At 31.8% G+C, this 14,572-nt stretch overlaps 1 protein-coding gene across 1 annotated transcript; it reads left to right on the forward strand.

The window, feature by feature from the left end:
* Positions 1–7,352: 7,352 nt before the first annotated feature.
* Positions 7,353–11,098, forward strand: LOC109182366 (uncharacterized protein At5g02240-like). Its single transcript, XM_019332530.1, has 7 exons — positions 7,353–7,673; positions 9,221–9,492; positions 9,572–9,608; positions 9,696–9,793; positions 10,314–10,375; positions 10,453–10,576; positions 10,667–11,098. The coding sequence occupies exons 1-7, from the start codon at positions 7,445–7,447 to the stop codon at positions 10,784–10,786; spliced, it is 942 nt and encodes a 313-aa protein (XP_019188075.1). The 5' UTR covers positions 7,353–7,444; the 3' UTR covers positions 10,787–11,098.
* The last annotated feature ends 3,474 nt before the right edge of the window (positions 11,099–14,572 follow it).

Here is a 14,572-nt window from a genome sequence, read left to right on the forward strand (position 1 = left end):
AAATACATTTATCACTTACCATTCACATTGATATTTATACAAAGACAATAAAGAAAAGGGCCAAAAAAAAAAAGTCCTAAACTATATGGTCGCATCAAAACTAAAAAGTTTTTTTAAAAATTGTCGCATCAACCTTAAAATGCCAATTTAACAGGTTATTTGATCTTAACATGCTAAAAGTGTTAATTACACTTTTGTAGATCGAGTTTAAGAATTAATATGAAAGTAATTGAACAAAGTGACATGAAGTGACTCTCTCAAATGGAAGGTCATGAGTTCATGCTAATTGTGTAAATTACACTTTTGTAGAGCGAGTTTAAGGATTAATATGAAAGTTATTAAACAAAGTGACATGAAGTGGCTCTTTCAAATGGAATGTCATGGGTTTATGGGTTCATGCTAAAAGTGTAAATTACACTTTTGTAGATCGAGTTTAAGGATTAATATGAAAGTTATTGAACAAAGTGACATGAAGTGACTCTCTCAAAATAGAAGCTCATGGGTTCAAATCTTAGTAGAGTACTAGTATTAATTGCCCCCACTGAGGCTCGATCTTATGACCTCTCACGTAAGAAAGGTCACTGCATGTCATCTGATGAGCACAATATTGAGATTGAACTTGTGAATCAATTTCGAGTTAGCTATAATACTAAATTAAAGTATGTATTCCATCTCAATTAAAAGTTCAAATTGGTAGTTAAATTAACATTTATATTTATATATTATATACTCGATCGATAAGATAAGAAAATGAAAGGATGGACGAAGTTGATTACAGGTGTCTTACGTTATAATTTCGTGAAAGCTCAGCATCACTACATTTGTGTGGTGAAGACTGAAGATGTACAATGTTAAAGAATTTTCATATCCAAGAATTGAGAATTTACCACTACTTTGGAGATTTGGCGGGCGCATTGGGTGTCATGCACCATCACACCTAACCAAATTTCTCCTCATCGTACACTTGTTTCAAAACTATTTACATTCATCAAAAATGTTAAATATACATATTATATTCATTTTGAAAGTTTTGGAAAAAATGTGTTGATGGGTATAGACTATAGACTATAGACTATAGAGTGGGTAAAATTGAGCACTCGATGTCCTAATAAGACGGGATTTAGGTGTGTGATAATTAAGTTTGGGATAAGTTCGATATTAAGAATTTATTAGAATTTAAAATATGTTTAATAAGTGACATAACTAGACGAATTCAGGTAGTGTGTCAACATTTTCAACTCAAAGAATCTAAACTCTCGCCATCGGAGTTTAAACTTATGACTAATTAATCACACTACATGATAATTGATCCATCTTTTTTTTTTTAACACATAACAATAACATGATACTTTTCACGTACTATACGAGTCCTCGAGTGAATTATGTATATTTTTATTTATTTGGAGAACTTCTTTTTTTTTTTTTTTCATTAAGATGTTGTAGAGTCATTATTCCGAGTTTGAGAGTCTATTTTCACCTCAATTGTAGTGCTTTTTACCGTGAACGTATGAAGAGGAGATCCATATCCATTTATTGTAATATTGGCGATGTTTGGCTGTTAATAACTGATAGTTGATTTTGTTAACTAGTTTAACCAGCTGATAGTATTAGCTGATTATAGAAAGATGTTTGCTAAATCAGTTGTTTACTCTTAGCTGATTACATATACAAACGACATATAAGGGCGTACGCATATTGTGTTATTATTTAACTCTTATGGCATGTTTGGTTCATGGAATAGGTCAGGAATGGAATAACATTCCTTGGAATAGACCTATTCCATCGTTTGGTTGGATCATTTTGTCATGGGAATAGCATGCCTAGGAATGAGCTATTACCTTCGCAAGGGGAATAGCCATTCCTAGGGGGGGCCTTGGTATTAGCTATTCCCATGTCCTTGGGAATAACTTTTATATCAAAAATACCAAAAATACCCTTTGCATATTATATAATATTTATATTTATTTAATAAATATAATGTATTATATAAATGTATATATTTAATTAATTATAATTTTTATCCATCAATCTATCAATATTATATATATATATATATATATATATATATGTAAATAAAAATAAGTTAACTGTATAAGACTCCTTAATTTGGAGCCTTAGCTCCTAAATTAAGTAGTCTGCTCATCTGCATGCCTAGCGGATGGACATTGCAAGCTTGCCTAGCGGATGAGCATTGCAATTGAAATTATGGACCCTTGAGACTCCTTTTATAGGAGCCTCAAGGCTCCATTCCTTACTTCTCCAACCGATGTGGGATAAGTGAGAAAATAAATATAAAAATTAATATGTATTTGTAATAATAATAATAATAATAATAATAATAATAATAATAATAATAATAATAATAATTATTATTATTATTATTATTATTATTATTATTATTATTATTATTGTTGTTGTTGTTGTTATTCTCTCTTACACACACATGCATATATATATATATATATATATATATATATATATATATATATATATATATATATATATAACATTCAGTATATCATAATCATATTTATTATTATTATTATTATTATTATTATTATTATTATTATTTTGCATAAGGGTATTTATGTCTTTAAAACCTATTCCATTTCTATTCCTTTAACCAACCAAATACTGGAATACAATTACTAAAGTCTATTCCTTCAGCGAACCAAACAACAGAATACAATTCCTATTCTATTCCTTACCTATTCCATTCCATGTGGAATAGCATTCCTATTCCCTCCAAATTCATCCCGTGAACCAAACGCGCTGTTAAAGTATTTTTATAATTTATTGTTATCGTTGTGTTAATAATTATTTTTTAACTATTAATTTTTTTGTTTTATTATTAATATTGTTATAATTATAAAAAATACTCCATAATGAATAATTATTCAATATTGAAATATAATTTCAAATACAAATATAATAAGCATAAGTTGTTAATAATAATTAAATATAATGATTAAAATAATTATATATATATATATATATATATATATATATATATATATATATATATATATATATGCATGTATGTATGTATGTATGTATGTATGTATTTGTGTGTCTTAGGCAAAGAGTCAATTCATATGTTGGGCTTTAGACGATTATGATTATATTAAAAATGTAAATTTGAATAAATATAAACACCACAATAATTAATAACTATTAAGGGTAAATTATATTTTTTTAAAACAAAAATGCAATAAGTTGATATCAATAAGCTACTCAAAGTAGCGTTTTCATTTTCAGCTTATTGACGTCATTAAGTTAAGGTAAAAAATTATTTATCAAACACTTATATTAGTTGTTTAACCAGTCAAATAAGTTAAAATTGGCTAAATAAGCTAGACTTTATTTGATAAGCAATTTTCTAAACACCCTCGTAATTACTATTCATAGTGGATAATGGAGAAATTGTAAATTTATTTATTTATTCTTAACCACTAGTTTAATCCAACATAGTTGGGCTTTAATTTCAACAACTATTTTGATAGGTATGAGTGATTCTTCACCAACTAATTTGATCATGTCAATTTGACAATTTCATAGATAAAAAATATAAAATCATTTATCAATCTTCCAGTTTGATGGGGTATTATTATCAAAATCCACATAAAGAAACTAACATTTAATAAAATCATATATTATATGGACTCCTCATGTATCCATGAGGTGTGGATAAAATGACACAAGTCTCTTTTAAGTTAACCTTTTTCTGGATGTCTCGAGTTGAAATTTTATTAACACAAATAAAATTAATTTTAGTGTGTTATCTTAATTAATTAGATGAAGAAACCCTCAATAAGATAATATATATAATTTTGCAAATTATGCCATGGAATCGTGTTCACCGAGAATGGTGAACACAAGGCAAAACGACGTCGTTTTTAGGCAAAAAAAAAAAAAAATTCGCAGATGTGGAGTTAACGGCGCGCGTTTGATCAAATTATGAATTTTCTGTTATGAGATTATGAATTTTATGAAAATTCATAATCTCATAACAGAAAATTCATAATCGCATAACAGAAAATTCATAATCTCACAACTGAAAATTCATAATCTCATAACAGAAAATTCATAATCTTATAACAGAAAATTCATAATCTCATGGTTCCAAACTGAATGTGTAGGCATGGTTCCAAAGTGAATGTGCAGGCATGGATTCATAATTTATGAATGTCCGTGATTTCGGACGGGAATATGTAGGCATGGTTCCAAAGTGAATGTGCAGGCATGAATTCATAATTTATGAATGTCCGAAATTATGAATGTAATGAAAATTCATAATCTCATAACAGAAAATTCATAATCGCATAACAGAAAATTCATAATCTCATAACTGAAAATTCATAATCTCATAACAGAAAATTCATAATCTTATAACAGAAAATTCATAATCTCATGGTTCCAAAGTGAATGTGTAGGCATGGTTCCAAAGTGAATGTGCAGGCATGGATTCATAATTTATGAATGTCTGTGATTTCGGACGGGAATGTGTAGGCATGGTTCCAAAGTGAATGTGCAGGCATGAATTCATAATTTATGAATGTCCGAAATTTTTGTTCACCTCAAATTAAAGTGAAACTGCAAAATGTGAAAATAAAGAAGAAAAGTCACGCAATTAATTTAAAAAAAAAAAAAAAAAAAAAAAAGAAGAAGAAGAAAGAAGAAGATAACGGTGTACTAACACCGTTGGAACCGTGTTCACCATGAATGGTGAACACGATTCCATGGCATAACGTCCGATATAATTTGAAATGGGCCAGAAGTCCTAAGTTTGAAGTTGAGCAAAACTTGGGCTCACATAACAACTAATGTTTTTTAGGTAGTGAAGTTTAATGCTCATTTTATATAAGCTCAAAAATATTATTATATTAAATAATTTAAAATATTTTAGTTTTTCTATTTTTTATTTATATTTATAATAACATAATTTTTTTTTGTGCATCGCGCGGGTGAATTACTAGTTTTTATAAATAGAAATATAATTATTTATAAAAATATAAATATTAGTGGTGATTTTTATTTATAGCAACAGACATTATGGCCCTGTTTGGTAAAATAGTTAGCCTATAGGTCAATTTTGATTTATTTGACCACTATTAGTTGTTTGACTTGGTTTTAAAATCAATATAAGTGTTTTGTTAATTAACTTTTTATACTCCAGAATGCTAAAATTTAAAAAGTTACTCAAAGTACCTTTTTCAATTAGCTTTTTGAGAAAAAAAAAATTATACCAAATAACTAATTTACCAAACATCTTTCTACAATCAGCTAATGTTATCAACTAGTTATACCTTCTAATTAACTCAATCAGCTAACGGCTAATAGCTATCAGCTAACAGACATTTATCAAATAGAGCCTATGTCTTTTTAGTATTGTAAAATTTTCTTAGATAAATATTTTCAAATACAGAGTGTGTAATAAAGAAATAACGGTCATGATTGGAGGCGATAATGTGGGGTTCGAATCCTACTGAAAGCATATATAGGAAAAAGGTCCAAGGATAGTGAAATGTCTAGATTGAATTTCTTGTGCGTACATATAGACTAAGATCTGACTGGTGGATTGATTGCACGACTCACGATATACTTCCGCAATAACTTTAAGGGCGAAATCCTGTAGACTTTAAATTAATTCGACAAAATGTGATCACTTTTAAGTTCTCAGATTTATGCTCTTAGACTTCCCAAGTCTGCTCAATTAAAATTTCATTAAATACATCATAAAACACCAAACAAAACTGAAAAACTACACAACATTTTTGCAATACTACACATGTGGTCCTTTAATCACATATTTAAGAGGGTGACCAACCCCAATCGTTATGTCATGGAACCGTGTTTACTATGGATGGTGAATACGGTTCCAACGGTAATGGTGCACTGTTATTTTTTTTTCTTAATTTAATGTGCGACTTTTTTTCTTCATTTTCACATTTTGCGATTTCACTTCCTCTTCGCGCAAGTTTTTTCAACATTCATGAATTATGAATGTGCAGGTATGGATTTATGAATGTGCAGTTATAAAATTATGAATTTTCTTTTATGAGATTATGAATTTTCTGTTATGAGATTATGAATTTTCTGTTATGAAATTATGAATTTTCCGTTATGAGATTATGAATTTACAGAAAATTCATAATTACATAAATGTAAATTCATAATCTCATAACAGAAAATTCATAATTTAATAAATGTTATTCTTTTATGCGATTATGAATTTTCTGTTACGAGATTATGAATGTACAGTACATTCATAATCTCATAACAGAAAATTCATAATCTGAACAAACGAGCGCTATTAACAACACATTAACTAAATTTGTTTTTTTGTAAAAACGACACCGTTTGAACTTGTGTTCACCATAATACATTTTCGGGACATAATTTGCGCAGCCCATTATTTTATTTTACGACCTAACGCTCCACCCCGCATTAGATAAGGTTATTGCCTATCAAATCTACCAAACGGATAAGAAAGTCCTAAACTTTAATGGTATGTCACTGTTCCAAATTTATTACGGCTCCTCTTTTTGGATGACTAAAAACTTGGTAATTACTATTTGCAATATTATATGATGGAGCATGTTTCACATTATAAGATATATAATTGACATAAGGTTTATTTTTAGTATATCAAATGTTTATTTTTAATTACTTCGAATATTTATTATTTAAATGTTTACATTTTGTAGTATGATTGGCTCAATTACAATGTAGTATCCGTTCTATATTTTTTTTATCTGTTGCAATTCAAAGAGTTAATACCCTACCACCAAGTTCGATCATATGACCTTCTCTCGGATAAATGTTCATTTTTAGTATATTGAAGATTTACGTTTTGGTATAGTCTAAAAATAAACATTCAATATACTAAAAATGAACATTAATTATATTAAAAATGAATATTTTTCTGAGTTCCATAGTATAATTTTCCTATCTTACCCGAAGGTGTGCATGTATTGGATAAACACCACCTTGGCAAAGAATTACAGGAGATAAACCAATTAGGTTATATATAGTTTATCAACTCAAACTAAGAAGACTAATAGACTATTTTCATTGAGAGTGAAACGTACAACTTGTAACCTGATTACCAAGTCAACAACCTAACTATCGGGGATTTTGAGGTATTTATTACTAGCTAGTGTTTGTACTTATACTAATGTTGGTTGAATTATTACTGCTGTATAATCCTACTGTAATTTGTGCTACAATTAATCAATTATCACTGATAAAATTGTCTAAACAGAGTAAGAACAGTTAACAGATGCAGTGAAATACTGTAGTAAAAAAAAAAATCGCTGTTAGAAATTTCCATGGAAGCATAGCTACTTTTACTCATGAATTTTGGATAGCTTATTCCCAGAATCCCAGTGTGATTGTGTGAACTGTGAAGCCATACCCGAAATTCCCATAACGCATATCAGGAATGGCAACCATGACACGTGTCCCCATAGCAGCTCCAACTACGAGCCGCAAATGTGGTTGGCGGGTGGACTCACTAAATACGGGAGTCCCACAGGTTTCTTCTCCACTACTTCACTTCAATTCAGCTGCAGCCCGAAGCAGAAGCGGCCGGCGGTTTAGGAGATTTTGTGTGGTCGCCATGGCGGATGGGAAAAGCACCGTTCTTGTCACCGGAGCTGCTGGTAGAACCGGTAATGTTTGGAATCTTTTTTCTTTATTTGTTTTTGGTTTCCAGATTTCTCATTTACAGTGTTGTATTGCATGTGTGTGTGTTTACTGGTATAGGGTTTTAAGGGCTTTGTTTAATCTGTTTTTTTGTTGAATCAATTTACTCGATTTGAGATAGTTGTGCTTAAAATTTTGTCTCTTAGCTTAGTTTTGTGTTGAGCCCTGTGCTGATACTGGGCATTTATATTTGTCAATTTTGATCTTTGCTCACAAAAGGCGAAATCCCTCCTCGCCAAGACTCCCCCTACACCCCGGCCTGACAGGATTGTGGAGGGGTAAATCACAAACACTCATTGGTCCATTAAGTGGGAGGGCACAAAGAGCCACCCCACAGGAGGGTGAAAATCCTATAATGTCACAGCCCGGGCTTGATCCTGCATCTTGCCCACAGTTCACCACTCAGAAACCAACTAAGCTACCCGTGTTGGCTTGTCAACTTTGATCTTATTATATAGAGTTAATACCCGTTTTGGTCCCTTGACTTTCAAACTTGCTCAATTTTATCCGCAACTTTACAATTGTTAACCAAAATGGTCATAATAAGGACTATTTTGGTTTGTACAAAGGACTATTTTAGGTAAAAATTGCATTGTTAAGGATGAGATTGAGTAATTTTAGAAGTCAAGGACCAAAGTGGTGAAATTCTAATAGTCGAGGGACCAAAATGGGTATTAACTCTTATTATATAGAAGGTGCATTTCTGTAAACCAGGTAGAAAATGATAAAGTGTAGTGTTTGTTTGGCACCACTGAGAAAATGAATTTCCATTAGGAGTGTGGTGATCATGGAAGGTTAGAATAACAATATTTGGAGTAAATAAATAATTCATATTCTTTGGTGACATATAAAAGTTTTCACATGTGAGCTTACAAGGATACTAGGATAGGAACTTAAAGCCCTTCAGTGATCCACACTCCATGATGATTATTAACGCTGTAGTAGTGCTTCTTTACCTTGATATCTAAGAGGCAATTATAAGTGTGTGTCCCAAATAGCTCATGAGTCGTATTTTTTGGTGCTTCTGATGGGGAGAGAGATTGGACTCGAAACTTCTAATATATTTTGTTGGAAACCTTGGAAAGAACAAAGGTGGGAACTGCATGGCCAAGTTAAAAACCGGAACTCAAAATTCATTTGACGAGGTTGGGAGTTGAAATTGTGACCTCAGACCTCCTAATCTAGAGTTTCGAGCTGATGCCACTTAATTACAGGGTTGTTGGCAAAGAATTTGGGTCTTTGAATTGATTTTATTATGCCTAATATAATAGTATCATGCTTGTAGAGCAGAAGAAAAAGGAAAATGGAAACCAGTGGACAAGAGTCTTGCGTATGTTTGGGGACGGAAAATGTATGGAACTTTAAGTCTGTTCACTGCATTAATCATGACCAAATGCCTAATGGTCACCAGATTAACGCTTGGCCTCTAAACTTAATGTTTGTATGAACGGTGCAAATGGGATGGTCTCTAAGAAACAAATGTTTTTGTTAACATGGTTCGGTTTCCTCACAGGACAAATTGTTTACAAAAGGTTGAAGGAGAGGACAGACCAATATGTTGCAAGAGGTTTGGTGAGAACTGAAGAGAGCAAGAAAAAAATCGGTGGTGAAGATGATGTTTATGTAGGTGATATCCGGGATGCTGAGAGCATAGTTCCTGCAGTACAGGGTATTGATGCTCTTATAATTCTTACAAGCGCTGTGCCAAAGATGAAACCTGGTTTCGATCCAACTTCAGGTCAACGGCCAGAGTTCTACTTTGAAGATGGGCAATTCCCCGAACAGGTGAACTTTACATCAAAAGTAAATGTGCAAACTTGGATTTATTACGTCTTGCCTATCTAAGTATCGGTGCACGTTGTAGGTTGACTGGATTGGTCAAAAGAATCAAATAGATGCTGGTGAGGACTAACAGTTTTCTTCTTAGTTTTAGCTTTCTGGTTTTCTAGAGTAATGTTAATGTGACCAAATATGTTATCAATTTACAGCCAAGTCTGCTGGCGTGAAGCATATTGTTCTGGTCGGATCAATGGGAGGAACGGATCTTAAAAACCCATTAAACAGCATAGGAAACGGAAACATATTGGTTTGCATACCACTTCCTATTTTGTTTCTTTTCTGCCCTATTTTAACATAATTTTTTGCTCATGGGTACCCACCCATTTTCTTTTTTCTTCATTCTATCTATCATATTCAACACCCAATGTGCCATTTCCTTACCTCCTTTTTTTTTTGGGTGACGAGGGAAACCCACAGCCACTACCCTTGTGACCCTAGCTGGCAAAGGACCACAAGGAGGTAAACTAGCTTAGGTTGTCCATACCTGACCGACTCAAACAAAGAAGGTTAATAGGCCGCTCCTATTGAGAGTCGAACTTGTAATCTTTGGTTACAAGTCAATAGCCTGACCGACTTGACTGGGGTTGCCCCCTCCATACCTCCCTTTTGTTTCTTCGCATGGCTGTCTTCTTGGAAATTTATTATCTAGACATGTTTTACAAGACCAAATTAACATCCAAAGGTGGGAATTGTGGATTGACATATTTCTCATCACATAACCACCATTAGATGTTTTGATCCAGAAATTCTAACTAAAATAATTACAGGTTTGGAAGAGAAAGGCCGAACAGTATTTGGCTGAGTCTGGAATCCCATATACCATTATAAGGTCATTTACTTTTAATGAAAAGATTGCACTAAGCAGACTTATTCTCATTTTTATTGACACCTCTCTGGCTTGTTCAGAGCCGGGGGTCTGCAAGATAAAGATGGTGGTGTTCGTGAACTGCTTGTTGGAAAGGACGATGAACTTCTCAAGACAGATACACGAACTATTGCCAGGCCTGATGTTGCAGAAGTCTGCATTCAGGTAATTACTTAGAAAGCTCGATTGTCTCTCAACATTCACACTGCATCTCTGTGTTGATTGCTCTCCATGCTGTTTTCTTGGTATTGGCAGGCGCTACAGTTTGAGGAGTCGAAATTCAAGGCATTTGATTTGTCCTCAAAACCGGAGGGCACTGGAACCCCGACCAAGGATTTCAAGGCTCTTTTCGCCCAAATCACCACGCGCTTCTAATTTCCCCAAACGAGAAAGGTAATCGTTGAGCTGCTGTTAGAAGCTCCTGTTTCATGTTCTTATTGAGATATCCATCACAGTTCTGCTTCATTATCTTCTGGGCAGTTATTTGTTAAGCACCCCATGTACCCTCTTGATTTCTCTGTTTTTGCTTCATTATCTCATGTTCATCAACTTATATCACTACTTGAAACTGCCAAGATGATCCATATTTATTAACTTTTATTTGTCACTCTGGCACATGCTATAGTGGTTTTCTGTTTGATGTATTGAGCAAACAACCATGGGCTTGTAATAAATTAAAAGGTGTTACCTCTCCTGTGTGGCTTTTGGGCTACTGCAGGTATACCTAGTGTACACGCACAGGTAGTGATTGCAGGATTTAACAGTACTTTGAACAGCCGGCCAAAAGACAATGGAATTAAGTGAACGTAGAAATAAATATATTTTATTGGAACTTTATATATTTAATATATTGTGAGGGATGCCAATTTCAATTCGCCTGTGGATATCCACCCAACATGAATTTTTGGGGTGATAGTGGGTGGTGGGTCAGGGGTGAGTTAAAAAAAAAATAATAATTATAATAATTAAACCCGTTGTGGGTCGGGTTGGATTCGAATTTTATGTACAAAATCCGATTAGAACTCCACCCGACCCACCATGTATATATACAATCATTATTGTGTGGATCATATTTTATATATTGTAAAATAATGTACATTACTTTTTTGTCCAGAGTGTATATTATATTGTATAATGTATACCCAGGACAAAAGTAATGTACATTCAGTACAAAAATAATGTACTTTTTATTGTGGACCATGGTCTACACAATAATTTGCCGTATATATATATATATATATATATATATATATATATATATATATATATATATATATATATATAGTAAAATAAGTATTAGTATGTAGTTAATTATACAAGTTCCTAACACTTTTACTGATTTTTTTTTTATTATTTGTAGTTCTAAACTAACAAGTTTATTTTTAAAAATTAACAATTTAGTTATTATATTTAAATATTTCTATTATTTTTTTATTTTAATATGACTATTGAATTCTATTATTTTATTATGTGTAAGTAATTTAAATATTATTTAAAAATATTAATAAGATAATAAGTTGTGGGAACCCGTAATGGATACCCGTACTCAGTGGGATACAGGTGAGTTTTGAAAAAGTCCACTCGATGTGGGGTGTGTGGAGAAAATATAAGGTGGGTCGGGTGATTGATGTAGCCTTCCCCGACTCATTGTCATCCCTATATATGATGTACATAGAGTGACTTGAATAAGAAATAGCTTATGATTGACCGATTAGAGGAGATGAAGATTCTTTGTGCATAAAGTGTATAGGTATGGGTGGGAACCAAAGGACTGACATAGCAATTCGCAATTTACTTTATCCATCAACCCGTGGACAAGGACTTTGCCTTCAAATTAGCCTGGTCTAAGATGGGATACCTAATATAATAATATTTTTTTTTTTGGAAAAAAACGTATGACATATAAAATACAAAGAAGAAGGAGAGGATTAAATATTTGAAGACTTCAAGGAGAATACTCCTTGTATAAATCAAATTCATCTTTGTTTTTGAAGCAGTCTATTGAATCATTCAAGCATTCAAACAAATAGTATGATGATGAACAGCAGGGACCAAACAAACATGCCTTTGGTCAAAATTGGTGATTACAATATGAAATTGTCCATATATTTTATTCAAGAAAGGCACCATTAACTCTATACTATTAATATTTACCAAACAATAACATTATATACATGGTTGAAAAAATCGCTAGGCGCCTGGGGACCGCCTAGGGCGTCTAGAGCGATTAATCGGCGCCTAGAGCATCTAGGCGGGCGCCTAGGACGCCTAGGTGGCCGACCGCCTAGCGCCTAGGCCCGATTTTTGCAACACTGATTATATACCATGTATAGTAAATTTTTCCGAGTAAAATATTAAAATTCACTTTTATTTTTAATGAGGATTCGCGAATTTGAAACAAAATGAACATTATTGTGATGATGAGTATTATGTTATTAAAAAAATTAGTAAGTGTTCCGTGCGATGCACAGACTATTATTAATTTAACAAATGAATAAATTACACTTTTGGTCCTATGACTATAAGGGGCGTGTTAATTTCGCTCCATGACTTTTAAAACTAACAATTTAGTCTTTTAACTATACTTTTTTTTTAGCAAATTTAGTCCTTCCGGCAAATCAACCGTAGAAATTGGTCGGAAAAACTTAAACCTTTTTAAAATTTTTATTCATGAGGGCAAAATAGTCTTTTTACGTAAGTTGTTTCTTCTTCTTCGCATTCATGAGCTACGGCTAACAGTTGCCTCTGCCTCCAATAAAGAACAACTCCAAGAATTGAAGCCACAGGTTCAGAAGCAAGGTATGATTTTTATCATCAACTTTTTCTTCATGTCTAGTGCGCATTTCTTGATTCATCTTCCCCTTATTGCACGGTATAAAGCTCTATATATAAGAGATCTAAACTCCTATAAATATTCTTCTCCCTATTCTAGCCATAACCATCCTCTCAATTCCAGCCACGACCAAAACATAATTGTAGTATTGGTTGTGGTCATGTGGATGATGGTTTATTTATAGTGTTGAAGTAGGTGTAGATGTTAATGTAAATATTGATAGAGATATAGAGATAGAGAAGAGAAGAGATAGAGATAATATATATAATATATGCAATATTTTATAAATTAATAATATAGACATGTTATGTTGACTAATTTAATATTTATGTTGATGTTGATTTTATTTGTAATTAAAATTACATGAATTTATAAAGTAATGTGAATACAATAAATACTTTCACTTCATATTCTATAAATTGCATTTTGGGGTCGCCCCTTCCAGTTAGAATGAAAAATAAATGCTTTCAAACAAATAAATATTTTCACACTTTGAAGAAAAAAAAAAATTTCCCTAATCATTTTGCTTTAATATATATATATTTAAAAAAAACAAAATAATTGTTGAACAAATACCATGAATAGATTAGGGTGTACTCAAACAAAATCATTACAATAAATAAGCATATATATTATTTATTTCAATTTTTAATTTGAAAATATATTACCCTAACTTGGTCAAACCATAGCATATATAACATGATTGAGTATTAGTTGAACTACTTAATTAACCAAAATCCAATTGCACAACATCAGATGTGGACAGACTACCTAAAGTGTGAACTTTAAGTAATTGCAGAAATGCCATTTTTGAAGGAGCACGTATTGGACCACATTAATTTAATTAAATTGCAATTAGATATTAGGAAAAAAAAGAACTTGTGTTCCCAAATTTGGTCCTTTAATTATTAATATTTTCAAATTAAATACATGACTATATAATTTGTATTACATTTAGTCATTGACTATTAATATTTTCAAATTAGGTACATAACTTTATATTTATACTGAAATCAATCTCCTTAATAATGAAATATAGTAAAATTAATGAAATATTTCTACTTGTTCATATTGATATTTGTTTCTATTTAGCCTTAAATTTTACCATATACATTCATAAATTTCATTATGTTGAATCTCCTAATTTAATACTCCATACTAGTTGTATCTAAAATATTATACATGGTATTTTACCTTAACAAAGTGAGGTACCATTCTTAGTAATCCATAACCAAAACAATAAAACTCTTCTCTAATTTATAGTCAAAAATAAAAATGTATTATTACTTAACACATAAGTGACAGTGGAGCAAAGGTAGTTCATCAAC

Source organism: Ipomoea nil, unplaced genomic scaffold (genome assembly GCF_001879475.1).
Source record: "Ipomoea nil cultivar Tokyo-kokei standard unplaced genomic scaffold, Asagao_1.1 scaffold1043, whole genome shotgun sequence".
Taxonomy (NCBI): Eukaryota; Viridiplantae; Streptophyta; class Magnoliopsida; order Solanales; family Convolvulaceae; genus Ipomoea; species Ipomoea nil.